At 42.7% G+C, this 17,589-nt stretch overlaps 1 protein-coding gene across 2 annotated transcripts in view; it reads right to left on the bottom strand.

The window, feature by feature from the left end:
- Nucleotides 1-10,206: 10,206 nt before the first annotated feature.
- MIER1 (MIER1 transcriptional regulator) overlaps nt 10,207-17,589 on the bottom strand; it is a 35,219-nt gene continuing 27,836 nt past the window's right edge. Inside the window, exons 10-13 of one of the 2 annotated variants that reach the window (XM_056532830.1) lie at nt 14,393-14,484; nt 12,785-12,912; nt 12,553-12,692; nt 10,207-11,158 (exon numbers count right to left, since the gene is read on the bottom strand). In XM_056532830.1, coding sequence (XP_056388805.1) covers nt 10,854-11,158; nt 12,553-12,692; nt 12,785-12,912; nt 14,393-14,484 — 665 coding nt within the window. In that variant the 3' untranslated portion in view covers nt 10,207-10,853. Of the gene's footprint in view, nt 11,159-12,552; nt 12,693-12,784; nt 12,913-14,392; nt 14,488-17,589 lie in introns of both variants that reach the window. The other variant, XM_056532828.1, reaches the window with a different exon arrangement.

Consider the following 17,589-nt stretch of genomic DNA (forward strand, 5'->3'; position numbering starts at 1 on the left):
ACTACAACGCAGCCGACGGGACTAGGTAAGTATAGCTCCCCGCCAGGGTGCTACTTATGGTGCCGGCAGGGGAGACTTACCAACTTCATATCCTCACCATCCCTGCAGGAATGTCCACAGAGGATGAAGATTTTACCATCTAACATGTTGCCTATAGAGATGAGCGAACTTACAGTAAATTTGATTCGTCACGGACTTCTCGGCTCGGCAGTTGATGACTTTTCCTGCGTAAATTAGTTCAGCTTTCCGGTGCTCCGGTGGGCTGGTCAAGGTGGATACAGTCCTAGGAAAGAGTCTCCTAGGACTGTATCCACCTTTTCCTGCATAAATTAGTTCAGCTTTCAGGTGCTCCGTTGGGCTGGAAAAGTCAATAACTGCCGTGCCGAGAAGTTTGTGACGAATCAAATTTACTGTAAGTTCGCTCATCTCTAGTTGCCTACTGACCGCAGTGTCTCATCTTTCCACAACCCGCCAAGAATTTGATGTATAACATGTAAATGGTGGTTAGAAATCCTTGTTGTTGGCTCTGGAATAATTATGGAGGAGCAGGTCCTTTTTTTTTCAATGTAAGATGCTACTGGCTGCTGCAATAAAATGTAACTACAACTTGGTTGCAGCAGCAAGATGCACAAAAGCAAGTGGTGTACAGAATAGCCAATAGTCCTGGTGGTGGTTGGTTTTGCAACAACTGGAGGCACCCTGGTTGGAAAACACTTTAGTTAAATGCTACATGCAAACCTGTCTGTGTGAGTACATGTAGTATTTACTGTGTAGTCCTTCACCAATCAGCTAGTTATCAGTGGTCTCCAGTGTGCCTCCAGCTGTTGCAAAACTACACCTCCCAGAATGCATGGATGGCCAACATTTGAAGACCACTGGACTAGAGGGATAATTACACAGAAGACTAATAGAGTGTGTGTGTGTGTGTGTGTATATATATATATATATATATATATATATATATTCCCACTTATAGAGACGAGAGGCTGTAATTTTCATCATAGGTTATAACCTCAACTATGAGAGACAGAATGAGAAAAAAATCCATAAAATCACATGGTCTGATTTTTGAAGAATGTATTTGCAAATTATGGTGGCAAATAAGTATTTGATCAATAACAAAAGTTCATCTCAATATTTTGTTATATCCCCTTTGTTGGCAATGACAGAGGTCACATGTTTTCTGTCTTCACAAGGATTTCACACATTGTCGCTGGTATTTTGGCCCACTCCTCCATCCAGATCGCCTCTAGAGCAGTGATGTTTTGGGCCTGTTGCTGGGCAACACAGACTTTCAACTCCCTCCAAAAGTTTTCTATGTGGTTAAGATCTGGAGACTGGCCAGGGCACTCCAGGACCTTGAAAGGCTTCTTACAAAGCCACTCCTACATTTCCCAGGTGGTGTGTTTGGGATAATTGTCATGCTGAAAGACCCAGCCACGTTTCATCTTCAATGCCCTTGCTGATGGAAGGAGGTTTTTTTACTCAAAATCTCACAATACATGGCCCCATTCATTCTTTCCTTTACACGGATCAGTTGTCCTGGTCCCTTTGCTGAAATACAGCCCCAAAGCATGATGTTTCCACCCCCATGCTTCACAGTAGGTATGGTGTTCTTTGGATGCAACTCAGCATTCTGAGTTGCATCCAAAAAGTTCTACTTTGGTTTCATCTGACATTCTCCCAATCCTCTTCTGGATCATCCAAATGCTCTCTAGCAAACTTCAGACGATCCCGGACATGTACTGGCTTAAGCAGGGGGACACTTCTGGCACTGCATGATTTGAGTCCCTGGCGTCGTAGTGTGTTACTGATGGTAGGCTTTGTTACTTTGGTCCCAGCTCTCTGCAGGTCATTCACTAGGTTCCCCCCGTGTGGTTCTGGGATTTCTGCTCACCGTTCTTGTGATCATTTTGACACCACAGGGTGAGATCTTGCGTGGAGCCCCAGATCGAGGAAGATTATCAGTGGTCTTGTATGTCTTCCATTTTTTAATAATTGCTCCCACAGTTGATTTCTTCACACCAAGCTGCTTGTCTATTGTAGATTCAGTCTTCCCAGCCTGGTGCAGGTCTACAATTTTGTTTCTGGTGTCCTTCGACAGCTCTTTGGTCTTGGTCATAGTGGAGTTTGGAGTGTGACTGAGGACAGGTGTCTTTTATACTGATAAGTTCAAACAGGAGCCATTAATACAGGTAACGAGTGGAGGACAGAGGAGACACTTAAAGAAGTTACAGGTCTGTGAGAGCCAGAAATCTTACTTGTTTGTAGGTGACCAAATACTTATCTTCCACCATAATTTGCAAATAAATTCTTTAAAACTCAGACAATGTGATTTTATGCATTTTTTTTCTCATGTCTCATTTTTTTTAAATGGGAGAACTTGCACAATTGGTGGCTGACTAAATACATACACACTTCTTTCCCCACTTTATGTATGTATATAATATATATATATATACACACACACACACACACAGTCATGGCTGTAAATGTTGGCACCCCCAATAATTTTCTAAAAAAATTAAGCATTTCTCACAGAAAAGGATTGCAGTAACACTTGTTTTGCTATACACACGTTTATTCCCTTTGTGTGTTTTGGAACTAAACCAAAAAAGGGAAGAAAAAAAGCAAATTGGATATAATGTCACCAAACTCCAAAAATGGGCTGGACAAAATTATTGGTACCCTTTCAAAATTGTTTCAAGCATGTTTGATGCTCCTTTAAACTCACCTGGGGCAAGTAACAGGTGTGGGCAATATAAAAATCACACCTGAAGCAGATAAAAAGGAGAGAAGTTCACTTAGTCTTTGCATTGTGTGTTCCACACTAAACATGGACAACAGAAAGAGGAGAAGAGAACTGTCTGAGGACTTGAGAACAAAATTATGGGAATATATCAACAATCTCAAGGTTACCAGTCCATCTCCAGAGATCTAGATTTGCCTTTGTCCACAGTGCGCAACATTATCAAGAAGTTTACAACCCATGGCATTGTAGCTAATCTCCCTGGGCGTGGACGGAAGAGAAAAATTGATGAAAGGTGTCAACGCAGGATAGTCCAGATGGTGGATAAGCAGCCCCAAACAAGTTCCAAATATATTCAAGCTGTCCTGCAGGCTCAGGGAGCATCAGTGTCAGTGCAAACTATCCGTCGACATTTAAATGAAATTAAATGCTATGGAGGAGACCCAGGAGGACCCCACTATGGAGGAGACCCAGGAGGACCCCACTGCTGACAAGCTCATTTTTACCAAAATGAACTTGAGTAACCAAAATCCTTCTGGGAAAACGTCTTGTGGACAGATGAGACCAAGATAGATCTGTTTGGTAAAGCCCATCATTCTACTGTTTACCGAAAACGGAATGAGGCCTACAAAGAAAAGAACACAGCACCTACAGTGACATATGGTGGAGGTCAGTGATGTTTTCGGTTGTTTTGCTGCCTCTGGCACTGGGGGCCTTGAATGTGTACAAGACATCATGAAATCTGAGGATTACCAATGGATTTTGGGTCGCACTGTACAGCCCAGTGTCAGAAAGCTGGGTTTGTGTCTGAGATCTTGGGTCTTCCAGCAGGACAATGGCCCACATTCATCATTATAGGTGTAAGTGAAGCATTTTTTTACACTTTTTTTTGCGTGCTGATGTATAGGAGCACCAAATTTATTAAATGTTCACAGAGCATTTGATAAATTTCGTGCAGGTCACATTTTCTCAAATTTCTCTCTTCACATACACCAAAAAGCTACGCCAGGTCTGAGATGGTGTAGTTTTAGACACTTTTCAGTGGCTTTGCACCTTTTTACAAAAGGCGCAGTTCATAAATCCCTTCTATATCATGTGTATTGCCAAAATCAGTGGATCGCAACTCAAAATCAGTGGATCGCAATTCAAAATAAGCAGAAATGTGTAAACAAAAAGGCGCAAATAAACCCTGCTTGTGCCTTTTTGCGCCTCTTGTAGACACAAAAAACAGTCTAAGGCTAAGTGTCCACTTGTTTTTTTTCTGGCAGTTTTTGGAAAGCTGTCACTGCAGTTTTTTTAGCCAAAGCCAGAAGTGGATCCATAAGGAATAGGAAATATAATGGAAGGACTTATACTTCTCCTCCCTTATGGATCCACTTCTGACTTTGGCTCAAAAACTGCAGTGGCAGTTTTCCAAAATCTGCCAGAGAAAAAACCAAGTGGAAACTTAGCCTAAAGACAATGATAAATGTGGGCCAATGACCCCAAACATACATCAAAAAGCCCCAGGAATGGAGGGCAACAAAGTGCTGGAGAGTTCTGAAGTGTCAGCAATGAGTCCAGATCTAAATCCCATTGATCACCTGTGGAGAGATCTTATAATCACTGTTGGGAAAAGGCGCCTTCCAATAAGAGACCTGAAGCAGTTTGTAAAGGAAGAGTCGTCCAACATTCCGGCTGAGAGGTGTAAGAAGCTTATTGATGCTTATAGGAAGACACTAATTTCAGTTACTTTTTTTCCAAAGGGTGTGCAACCAAATATTAAGTTAAGGGTGCCAATAATTTTGTCCGGACCATTTTTGGAGTTTGGTGACATTATGTCCAATTAGCTTTTTTCCCCTCCTTTTTTGGTTTAGTTCCAATACACACAAAGGTAATAAACATGTGTATAGCAAAACGTGTTACTGCAATCCTTTCCTGTGAGAAATGCTTAATTTTCTTGAAAAATTTCAGGAGTGCCGACATTTACAGCCATGACTGTACACAGAGTAAACAATATATAGACCTTAACATTTGAAAGGGGGGGGGGGGGGGGGTAGAAAGGTACAACACTTTTTAAATAAAAGTTCTGCTATAATCATCATGCACATGTAGTTACACCATCAAAAATAAAACAGGACCAGTGAACGGGCTGTTCTCTATCTTTTCACAACAAAACCAGAAATGTTTAAAAAAAAGTTACGCTACAGCCCTTAAAAGGGTACACCAGTGTAAAACTATTTTTGTTGAACTTTCTGGCACCAGTTGATTAGACAGATTTGTAAATGACTTCTATATAAAATCTTAATCCTTCCAGTACTTATCAGCTGCTGTATGCTCCACAGTAAGTTGTGTAGTTCTTTCCAGTCTGACCACAGTGCTCTCTGCTGACACCTCTGTCCATGTCAGGAACTGTCCAGAGAAAACCTCTCCCCACAGCAAACCTCTCCTGCTTGGTGCAGTTCCTGACATGGACAGGGGTGTCAGCAGAGAGCACTGTGGTCAGACTGGAAAGAACTACACAACTTTCTCATTAGTATACAGCACTGATAAGTACTGGAAGGGTTAAGTTTTCTAAATAGAAGTCATTTACACATTTGTTTAACTTAATGGCACCAGTTGATTTGAAAAAAAAAAATTTAAAATATATATATTAAATTGTTTTCCACTGGAGCACCCCCTAAAATAAATGGTCATCCTATATACAACATGGACCGATGCCAGCCAGAGGGAGAGACACCGCAGCTTTTCAGTGTGACTCCTCAAGGTCTATGAAAACAGGATCTCTTTGTAAAATAACCCCTTAGAGGCTATGGACAACTTTTAAAACTTTTTCTGCTGCAGTAGAGTCTGTGCAATAGCAGTACATAGCGGGCTGCGCTGCTGTTTCTGACATACGGTAGATTGGCTGTGTTTGCTTCTCTCAGTGTCAGGGTGTGTTCACGTGCAGCAGCAGGTTGGGTAGCAAACACCACATGAATTTTAGTACAAATTGCTGTGGTTATTATCGGCTGCGGTTTCCCCGGGCAAAATAGGTTGTAGACCACCAAAAATATTTTAAAAAAAATTGAAAAATAGAAAATATTTAAATTTTCATATGACTTTTTTTATTTGAATTTAAAAATGTTTTAATGTCATTTAATATTTTAAAAATCAAGCTAACATTTTTAAAGTTTTATACTTAAGTTTTAATTAATAAATTAATTTTAAAAAGGTGTCCATAGCCTATAATGGTCAAGTGTTGTTAAAATCCACTTTATAGAATCAGCCACAAATGTCACAATAAGCTTTAAAGTAACAAAATGTTTTTTTTTTCCTGTAACTTTCACTTGCATTTACGTAAATCTGCAGAGCCTGTGATTTTTCACTTTTTTTTTTTTTAGCAATATAAACTAGTTCCACTCGAAATGTACATATGCAAAAATACCTATGAATACTGTGTGAATGGAACGGCGGAATCCCACTGAAGTGTATTGGCTATAAAGTCATGCAGAATTTTCATGCGGAATTCCATGCAGAAATTCTGGCAGGTGAACACAGCCTTAGGGTACGTTCACACATGCAGATTTTATGCAGCCAATTTTGTCACCCATTACCTTTAAGGAGTACCTGTCATGATCTTGATACTTTTTTTTTTTTTTAATCCCCCCAGTTCACCCCCCCATTATGATAAACTACCCCCTGCCTTTATTTTTTTTAAGTTTTCTACCTTGATATTGTGCTGCTTGATCTCCCGCTCACTGTCTCTGAGCTCCAGACTGGAAAGGGGCGTTCCCCAGCAGGCGTGACATCATCTGAAGCCCTGCAGGGGAGAACTTCCTCCTTTAGGGTACGTTCACACAGGGGTATTTCTTTTCAAACTCGCAGCGGATTTCTCACTGTGAGTTTGAGAAGGAGTGGGCACTATCTGCAGCAGATTTTCTCCACTGTTGGAAATCTGGAGGACTTTCAACAGCGGAGATTCTGCTGCCGAGAATCTGCTGCGGATAGGGCGTGGAGACCCCGCCCCTATTCAAAATCCGCTGCGAGTTTGAAATAAAATATGCCTTTATCAACGTACCCTTACTCTGGTATGCTGCTCTGAACACACACAGCAGTTCAGTGTGTGAAGGACTGTGATTGGCCGAGACCGCACACACCCTGTAGCTCTGTGTGCTGAGCTTTACAGTGTGTAGGGATATTCAGCACAATGTTTAGTACAATATTCAGCACTATGCACTGAAGGCATCATGACTTTACAGCAGGGTTTCCCAACCGGGTCCCTCCAGCTGTGGCAAAACTACAGCTTCCAGCATGCTTGAACAGACTTCGGCTCTCTGCTGAGCTGCGGTCCCAATTGCATTTCCTGACTTTTGTTTTGTTAGCAGGACTGCAGACAGGGCCAGAATGAGGACCCCTGGTAGCTAAACTTTTAGGGGTTAATTTAACACAAAGTTACAAAATTTTATCAAGAGGTATATTAGAAAAGTTATTCAAATAGGTTAATCTATAATATGTAACATTTTATTAATGGTGACAGTTACCATTTAATAAGCAGCAAAATCGAATGCAGAAAATCTGCATGTGTGAACGTACCCCTTACTGTGGATTTTAACACAAAAGCTGCATTTTATGGACACAAAATAGACATCGCAGGCCCATTTAAAGGGGGTACTCCGCCCCTAGACATCTTATCCCCTATCCAAAGGAAAGGGGAGAAGATATCTGATCGCAGGGGTCCCGCCGCTGGGAACCCCTGTGACCTCTCCTGCAGCACCCCTTTCATCTGGTGCACGGAGTGAGCTTCGCCTGATGACATCATGCCCCGCCCCCTCAATGCAAGTCTATGGGAGGGGGCGTGACAGCTGCCATTCCCCCTCCCATAGACTTGCATTGAGGGAGCGGGGCACGATGTTACGAGGGGCGGGGCCATGACGTTGCGAGCCTCAGGCCCCTGTATTGCCCATCATCAGGCGAAGCTCACTCCGTGCACCAGATGATAGGGGGGTGCTGCAGGAGAGGTCACAGGGGTTCCCAGCGGCGGGATCCCTGCTATCAGACATCTTATCCCCTATCCTTTGGATAGGGCATAAGATGTATAGGGGCGGAGTGCCCCTTTAAGCATGGAAAATCTGTAGCACTTCCATATGAGAGAACATAATTATACAATCCAACAGCGTTTCCCACCCGTCAGGTCACCAGCTGTTGCAAAACTGCAACTTCCAGCATGCCTGGACAGCCTTTGGCTGTATGTATGTACAAGTGTGGATCAAAAGTTTGGGCACCCCGCAATTTGTATTAATGTGCATAAAGAAGCCAAGGAAAGATGGAAAAATCTCCAAAAGGCATCAAATTACAGATTAAACATTCTTATAATATGTCAACAAAAGTTAGATTTTATTTCCATCATTTACACTTTCAAAATAACAAAAAAAAATGGCGTCTACAAAAGTTTGGGCACCCTGCAGTGATAATATCTTGTACTGCCCCCTTTGGCAAGTATCACAGCTTGTAAACACTTTTTGTAGCAGCCAAGAGTCTTTCAATTCTTGTTTGAGGTATCTTTGCCCATTCTTCCTTACAAAAGTCTTCCAGTTCTTTGAGATTTCTAGGCTGTCTGTCACGCACTGCTCTTTTAAGGTCTATCCATAGATTTTCTTATGTTGAGGTCAGGAGATTGTGAAGGCCATGGCAAAACCTTCAGGTTACGCCTCTTGATGTAACCCTCCGTGGATTTCGAGGTGTGTTTAGGATCATTATCCATTTGTAGAAGCCATCCTCTCTTTAACTTCAGCTTCTTCACAGATGGCATCAAGTTAGCATCCAAAATTTGCTGAAATTTTATTGAATCCATTTTTCCTTCTACTCGTGAGATGTTCCCTGTGCCACTGGCTGCAATACAACCCCAAAGCATGATTGATCCACCCCCATGCTTAACAGTTGGACAGAGGTTCTTTTCATTAAATTCTGTTCCCCTTTCTTCTCCAAACATACCTTTGCTCATTCCGGCCAAAAAGTTAAATTTTAACATCATTGGTCCACAGAACTTGCTTCCAAAATGCATCAGGTTTGTCTATACGTTCATTTGCAAAGTTCAAACGCTGATTTTTGTGGTGAGGACGTAGAAGAGGTTTTCTTCTGATGACTCTTCCATGAAGACCATATTTGTACAAGAATCTCTTTATAGTGGAATAGTGTTCCACAACTCCAGTGTCTGCCAGATCTTTCTGGAGGGATTGTGCAGTCAAACGTGGGTTTTTAATTGTTTTTCTCACAATTCTGCGAGCTGTTCTGTGTGATATTTTTCTTGGTCTTCCAGATCTTGCTTTAACATCCACTGTTCCTGATGACTGCCATTTCTTAATTACATTTTGAACAGAGGATATTGACATCTGAAAACGTTTTGCTATCTTCTTATAGCCTTCTCCAGCTTTGTGAGCGTCAACTATTTTCAGTTTCAGATTTCTAGACAACTGCTTAGAAGAACCCATGGTGCTGATTGTTGGGGCAAGGTCAGATGAGTCTGGGCATTTAAAACCTTTGAGATTGACATCACCTGGTCTTCCCAGATGATGATTGAGAACAATCCATGACACTGGCAGGTCTCAGCTTTGCAAAGGGGGCAGTGCATGCTATAAATTCTGCAGGGTGCCCAAACTTTTGCAGACGCCATTTTTTTGTTTTCTGTTATTTTGAAAGTGTAAATGATGGAAATAAAATCTAACTTTTGTTGACATATTATGAGAATGTCTAATCTGTAATTTGATGCCTTTTAGAGATTTACCATCTTTCCTTGGCTTCTTTATGCACATCAATACAAATTTTTACCTGGGGTGCCCAATAGAGATGAGCGAACTTACAGTAAATTCGATTCGTCACGAACTTCTCGGCTCGGCAGTTGATGACTTTTCCTGCGTAAATTAGTTCAGCCTTCAGGTGCTCCGGTGGGCTGGAAAAGGTGGATACATTCCTAGGAAAGAGTCTCCTAGGACTGTATCCACCTTTTCCAGCCCACTGGAGCACCGGAAAGCTGAACTAATTTATGCAGGATAAGTCATCAACTTCCGAGCCGAGAAGTTCGTGACGAATCGAATTTACTGTAAGTTCGCTCATCTCTAGTGCCCAAACTTTTGATCCCCACTGTATGTATGTATGTAGGTATATGTGTGTGTGAGATAAATGTTTTCCTAATGCTTTCAGGTTTTAGAAAATCTGCATATATACATGTGAGTGCAACTAGTTCCTATACACAAGGCAACATCTATACGTCGTCTGTAATGGGCAGTAACAAGTCACACTACACAGAGAACGTGAGCAGATTTCACGATTAACCTGCAGCATGATCATTGATGGCAAGGAGGATCAAATGGAGGCATTTCTTTTGCAAGAAAAACAAAAATAAAAACTCACAAAAAAAAAAAAAAAACTCACAAAAAAAATAAATAAAAAAAAAATAAAGAAAATTAAAAATGCAAAAACAACATACATCTTCCAGAATATTAATTTCTCATAATAAAAGTTTATCAACTGTACAAGTTAAGAAAATTATACAAGCTTTGTTTAAGAAAAAGGACAGTTCATTCAAAACATAGTTACTGTAAAAATCTCTCTTCTCAAAGGCTACGAAGAAATCTGGAAAAATACACCACGTATCTTTTTTCAGCCCAGATAGAAATAGAAAAAGACATCATTGATGTCAATAATTTACATACACAAACCTTATTTGGTTTACTCTTTAACTTCTACCTATAAAAACTGCCGCCTACGACATTCGGGGGTCTACTTTTCTTTAGCAATTTCAAATCCGACAAGTTGAAAAGGCAAAAAAAAAAAAAAAAAAAAAAAAAAAAAAGAAAAATTTCCCAAAATGCAAAAAATGTAAATAACTAAGTTACCAGCAAGGATTGTTGTGGTATTGGAACGATACATTCTGAAGGTCCTTCCATCATTTCTCCCCAAAAAAATTTAAAATAAATAAAAATTAAAAAGAACGTTGTGGCTGAAATGTTTTTTTTGGGATTTAAACAAAAATAAAAAAAAATTATACATTAAAAATAGAGCTTGTTAAATAACCAAGTTGACCCCTGAAATTTCAAGACCCCTAGAAACATACTTCAAAAAAATGTCTCAATCATCGATCGCAGCTTTAGACCTCCCCGTGTGAAAATATTTCCTGAGAAATTTCTGACGATCCAGGACTGTCTTTTCCGGGGCTGTCGATCCGTCGTCTCTTCGCGGTTCGGTCGTTGGTGTCGTCGGGCTCTTTGTCGCGGTTGTTGTTGTTAGAATGGCTGAATTTGGAATCACTAGATAAAGTGTCACGGTTGTAGCCATTGGTGTCTGTGTCGTTCAAGGACGGTTCTGCAGCGCTGGGTCCGTTTAGGTGAACGACTCCGGCGGTGGAATCATCTTTGTAAGTGGCGACTTCTGATGGACCGTTAACAGCAACGCCTGGGGATTCACAAGGTTACATTAGAGACAACGCTCAGCCCAAAATTGTTTCGGTTAATGCAGTGTATCCCAACCAGGGGGTCCCTAGGTGTTGCAAAACTACAACTCCCAGCATGCCCAGACAGCCTTTGGCTGTCCGGGCATGCTGGGAGTTGTAGTTTTGCAACATCTGGAGGCACCCTGGTTGGGAAACACTGGGTTAAAAGGGTACTTCACTGAAAAACATTTTTTATTTTTTAAATCAACCGGTGCCAGAAAATTAAACAGATTTGTAAATTACTTCTATTAAAAAATCTTAATCCTTCCAGTACTTATCAGCTGCTGTATGCTCCACAGGAAGTTCTTTACTTTTTGAATTTGCTTTTTGTCTGACCGCAGTGCTCTCTGTTGACACCTCTGTTGATGTCAGGAACTGTTCAGAGCAGGAGAAAATCCCCATAACAAACCTCTCCTGCTCTGGACAGTTCCTGACATGGACAGAGGTGTCAGCAGAGAGCACTGTGGTCAGACTTCAAAAAGAAAAAGAACTTCCTGTGGATCATACAGCAGCTGATAAAAAAAATAATCTTAATCCTTCCAGTTCTTATCAGCTGCTGTATGATCCACAGGAAGTTCTTTTTCTTTTTGAAGTCTGACCACAGTGCTCTCTGCTGACACCTCTGTCCATGTCAGTGACTGTCCAGAGTACAAGCAAATCCCCATAGCAAACCTCTCCTGCTCTGGACAGTTCCTGACTTGGGCAGAGGTGTCAGCAGAGAGCACTGTGGTCAGACTGGAAAGGAAATTCAAAAAGAAAAAAAACTTCCTGTGGATCATGCAGCAGCTGATAAGAACTGGAAGGATTAAGATTTTTTTTTTTTATCAGCTGCTGCATGATCCACAGGAAGTTCTTTTCTTTTTGAATTTCCTTTCCAGTCTGAGCACAGTGCTCTCTGCTGACGCCCCGCTTGTCCTCAGGGTACAGAGCCCCGCTTGTCTTCAGGGTACAGAGCCCCGCTTGTCCTCAGGGTACAGAGCCCCGCTTGTCCTCAGGGTACAGAGCCCCGCTTGTCCTCAGGGTACAGAGCCCCGCTTGTCCTCAGGGTACAGAGCCCCGCTTGTCCTCAGGGTACAGAGCCCCGCTTGTCCTCAGGGTACAGAGCCCCGCTTGTCCTCAGGGTACAGAGCCCCGCTTGTCCTCAGGGTACAGAGCCCCGCTTGTCACTCAGTGTACAGTGTATTTTAGCCATATTCACAAGACAAAAAAATAAAAATGAAACATGACAGACCCCAAAATAAGTCAATATGGTCAGTAAAGGTTAGTTGGCAACCGTTTGAGGATAATCTCACCCAACCACATTAATAAAACTTTAGTAAATTAACACTAAGCAATCACTCGTCTATCCGGTTTTTACCGTTCTGGTTGGTGTTGGCAGCGGCGCTGTCCTCCTTCTCAGACTGGCTGGTGCTGCTGTTAGAGGTAGTGGGCGGTGGGGACGGCGCCCGGCTAGATGCGGCACTCTCACTCTCATCTAGAAGCCGGTCCATATAATCCCTACAAGATCAAGGTCAGGTCAGTGCTTCTCCCACACACCGGAAGAACAATGTACACGTATGGTAAATCCGCCATTTATACAGGATACTCACGTTACACCAGGGTGCAGGTTGTATTTCTTTTTGCCGAATCTCGTTTGTTGGGCGAAGAAGTCGTACCGCTCTGACTTCTTCCACATGTAGTAAAAAGCCACACATTCTCCAACCGATCGTGTTCTCACCTTGGCAATAAAATCCACATATCAGGATAAACATGTCTGTGTGTCAGTCACACTATTCTACTCGCTGTCTGTATGCTGTATATACAGGGTAGGGATTCGGGTTTCTCTAGGACAAGGGGCCGGATAGACGACTCTAGAATCCAGCAACCACTTTTTTTTCTTCAGGGATTTGGTAAGAACTCTTAGGGTAGGGTCACACACAACGGATCCGCAGCATATTTTACGCTATGGATCTGCCGGTGACCCGATCTATAGTCTGCCTCCAGCTTTTAGACCTAACCCGAATCACCCCCCTGGCCTGCTCACAGCGGCAGTACCACTCTCCAAACAGACACACAGGGGGCCTGCGAGACGCCGCTTGTAGTAAGACATCGCGGAGCAGCTGCTATGTCTGAGTACATTGCGCATGCGCGCGGCGTCTAAGTGTACTCAGACATAGCTGCTGCTCTGCGATATCTGACTACAAGCGGCGTCTCGCAGGCATATTGCCGCTGTGAGCAGGTGGGTGGTGAGTTCGGGTTAGTTCTAATCGCTGGAGGAACACTATGGGTCGGGTCACCGGCAGATCCGCAGCGTATAATATGCTGCGGATCAGTTACGTGTGACCCTACCCAGTTGATTTTTTAAATCAACTGGTGCCAGAAAGTCAAACAGATTTGTAAATTACTTCCATTAAAAAATCTTCACCCTTCCAGTACTTTTTAGCAGCTGTATGCTACAGAGCGAATTTCTTTTTTGTCTTGTCCACAGTGCTCTCTGCTGACACCTGATGCCCGTATCAGGAACTGTCCAGAGCAGGAGAAAATCCCCATAGCAAACCTATGCTGCTCTGGACAGTTCCTGACACAGACATAGGTGTCAGCAGAGAGCACTGTGGATGAGACAAAAAAAGAAATTCAAAAAGAATTTCCTCTGTAGCATTCAGCTAGTATTAAGTATTGGAAGGATAAAGATTTTTTTTTAAATAGAAGTAATTTACAAATCTTGTTAACTTTCTGGCGCCAGTTCATTTAAAAATAAAAAAATAAAAAAGTTTTCCACCGGAGTACCCCTTTAAAGAGTGTTTTATTTTTTCCCCCTCAAGTACTCTATTCCCCCCCCTCATTTGTAAAATGAAATAAATATATAAATAAAAGTAAAAAAAAAAAAAACATATGCATGTGTGGAACCGCCCAAACTATTAAAATACAGCATTACTGACCCTGCATGAAGAATTTCAGATTATTGTCAACTTCACCAAAATGTATAATAGCAGTAATAGTACCTTGTTTGCTTATACAGTGTTTTTTTTTTTTTAGAAGCACTCCGGTATTATTTTTTCCCCACCATTTGTCAAACAAAAAAATTAATAAAAATAATAAAAAATAAACATGTTTGGAACTGCCCAAACTGTTAAAATCTAAAATGCTGTTATTTAAATTAAAATAGAATTTTAGATTATTGCCAGCTTCACCAAAAAGTATAATAGCAGTAATAGTACCTTGTTTGCCTGTATTAGATGAAAGTCTTTCCCGTACGCTTTGAGACCTTGCTCAAAATTTCTGCATTCTTCCTCGGTCCACACAGAAAGCTCTTCTAGGGAAGAATAGCAACCAAAAAAAAAGAAAAATCATAGCATTGGTTAAAATGTCATCATTGCATGGTTTTTAATTACATTTTTTTCAGGTTAAATTACACATGGTCATCTATACTGGCGATTCCCAACCAGGGTGCCTCTAGCTGTTGCAAAACTACAACTCCCAGCATGCCCGGACAGCCAACGTCCGGGCATGCTGGGAGTTGTAGTTTTGCAACCGCTGGAGGCACCCCTGGCTGGGAAACACTGATCTCTTACTGACACATTTACTTGTAAAATGCATTGGTATAGAGGTTATGTTGAATTCGGGGCTGGTGATAATTAAAAGGGGTACTCTGGTGGAAAACATTTTTTTTTTAATCAACTGGTGCCAGAAAGTTAAACAGATTTGTAAATTACTAGGAAACAAAAGAGGAAAAAATATGTGCAGCTCACAATTATATCACCAACCGAGGACAAATGGGTAATGCACCTATACCTATGGTGCCAATAATAAATCTTAGAAAAAGAGACAAAAATACCCAGACCTCAAGGAAGGTAAACTATATGAATCAATTGAAGGAAACAAGGATCGTGCTTCAATTATAATAGGATATGCAGATTTTATTAAAAATTGATATAAAATATTCCACCTCACAAGGGGCCCCCTGTGAGAGGAGTAGACAATGACCTAAAATAGATCACTGGTAACTAATTAATATCACAGAATGCACTGAACTGGAACAGTTATAGACAAATTGCACTGAAATAGTGAAGGCAAAATATACCGATATGGACTGAAAGAGTTAAAGACCCTTGAATTGCCGGAAAGTCTCTTGGAAAACAGTCCTTTTCACTGGAGAGATGATAATGTAATATTGTAACAAGTTCCTTTTAATGGACGGCAATGGAACAATGTTTGGTGAGTTACACTGAGGAAGTATTAGAGTTCACAGTTGCTGGTTTCACTGTATCACTGTCTCAGGACAGATAACAGGCAGCTTGGTGGTCCATTACCGGTCCTGAGAGCGGAGGACTCCCGTGAGGCTGGATTGGTGGTCCATTACCGGTCCTGAGAGCGGAGGACTCCCGTGAGGCTGGATTGGTGGTCCATTACCGGTCCTGAGAGCGGAAGACTCCCGTGAGGCTGGATTGGTGGTACATTACCGATCCTGAGAGCGGAAGACTCCCGTGAGGCTGGATTGGTGGTCCATTACCGGTCCTGAGAGCGGAGGACTCCCGTGAGGCTGGATGGATCGAGCACTTGGATGGTCACTGCAGGTGGGCTACCTCCGAGTCCCGGCGCTGGCAGGCGTCGGGGATGGACACTTTCAGAGGTGGCACGCGCTGATGGAAAAGTCCTGCCGTGGAGACCAGGTCTGCAGCAGACCGGTAGTAGATGCCTCTGCCTCGTGAGGGTGGCGTGTGATGTCAGTGCCAGCACCTGCAGGATGGGCTTTGATTCCACAGCTCGCTGAGGATCCACTCAAAACTAGATGTAAATTATGGACCGGAGCGGCAAGATCAACAGGGTCGTCTCCGGACAGGACCAGCAAGGCCACAGAGGTAAGTCCAGATAAAATTTAAGTGCCAAGTGCAGTCAGTGATAGTCTGCAAACTGACTAGACGCGTTTCAGGGTATATGAATGGACCCTTTCTTCAGTAGTCATGATGACTGCCAGCGCCGGGACTCGGAGGTAGCCCACCTGCAGTGACCATCCAAGTGCTAGATCCCTCCAGCCTCACGGGAGTCCTCCGCTCTCAGGACCGGTAATGTACCACCAATCCAGCCTCACGGGAGTCCTCCGCTCTCAGGACCGGTAATGTACCACCAATCCAGCCTCACGGGAGTCCTCCGCTCTCAGGACCGGTAATGTACCACCAATCCAGCCTCACGGGAGTCCTCCACTCTCAGGACCGGTAATGGACCACCAATCCAGCCTCACGGGAGTCCTCCACTCTCAGGACCGGTAATGTACCACCAATCCAGCCTCACGGGAGTCCTCAGCTCTCAGGACCGGTAATGTACCACCAATCCAGCCTCACGGGAGTCCTCCGCTCTCAGGACCGGTAATGTACCACCAATCCAGCCTCACGGGAGTCCTCCGCTCTCAGGACCGGTAATGTACCACCAATCCAGCCTCACGGGAGTCTTCCGCTCTCAGGATCGGTAATGGACCACCAATCCAGCCTCACGGGAGTCCTCCGCTCTCAGGACCGGTAATGGACCACCAATCCAGCCTCACGGGAGTCCTCCGCTCTCAGGACCGGTAATGGACCACCAATCCAGCCTCACGGGAGTCCTCCGCTCTCAGGACCGGTAATGGACCACCAAGCTGCCTGTTATCTGTCCTGAGACAGTGATACAGTGAAACCAGCAACTGGGAACTCTAATACTTCCTCAGTGTAACACCCCAAACATTGTTCCATTGCCGTCCATTAAGAGGAACTTGTTACAATATTACATAATAATCTCTCCAGTGAAAAGGACTGTTTTCCAAGAGACTTTCTGGCATTTCAAGGGTCTTTAACTCTTTCAGTCCATATAAGTATATTTTGCCTCCACTATTTCAGTGCAATTTGTCTTTAACTGTTCCAGTTCAGTGCATTCTGTGATATTAATTAGTTACCAGTGATCTATTTTAGGTCATTGTCTACTCCTCTCACAGGGGGCCCCTTCTGAGGTGGAATATTTTATATAAATTTTTAATAAAATCTGTATATCCTATTATAATTGAAGCACGATCCTTGTTTCCTTCAATTGATTCATTTAGTTTACCTTCCTTGAGGTCTGGGTATTTTTGTCTCTTTTTCTAAGATTTGTGAATTACTTCTAATTAAAAATCTTAATCCTTCCAGTACTTATCAGCTGCTGTATTCTCCACAGGAAGTTGTGTAGTTCTTTTCTGTCTGACCACAGTGCTCTCTGCTGCCACCTCTGTCCATGTCAGGAACTGTCCAGAGTACAAGCAAATCCCCATAGAAAACCTCTCCTACTCTGGACAGCACCTGACACGGACAGAGGTGTCAGCAGAGAGCACTGTGGTTAGACTGGAAAGAACTACACAACTTCCTCTGGAGCATACAGCTGTAGATAAGTACTGGAAGGATTAAGATTTTTA

The sequence above is a fragment of the Hyla sarda genome, chromosome 7, assembly GCF_029499605.1.
Source record: "Hyla sarda isolate aHylSar1 chromosome 7, aHylSar1.hap1, whole genome shotgun sequence".
NCBI lineage: Eukaryota > Metazoa > Chordata > Amphibia > Anura > Hylidae > Hyla > Hyla sarda.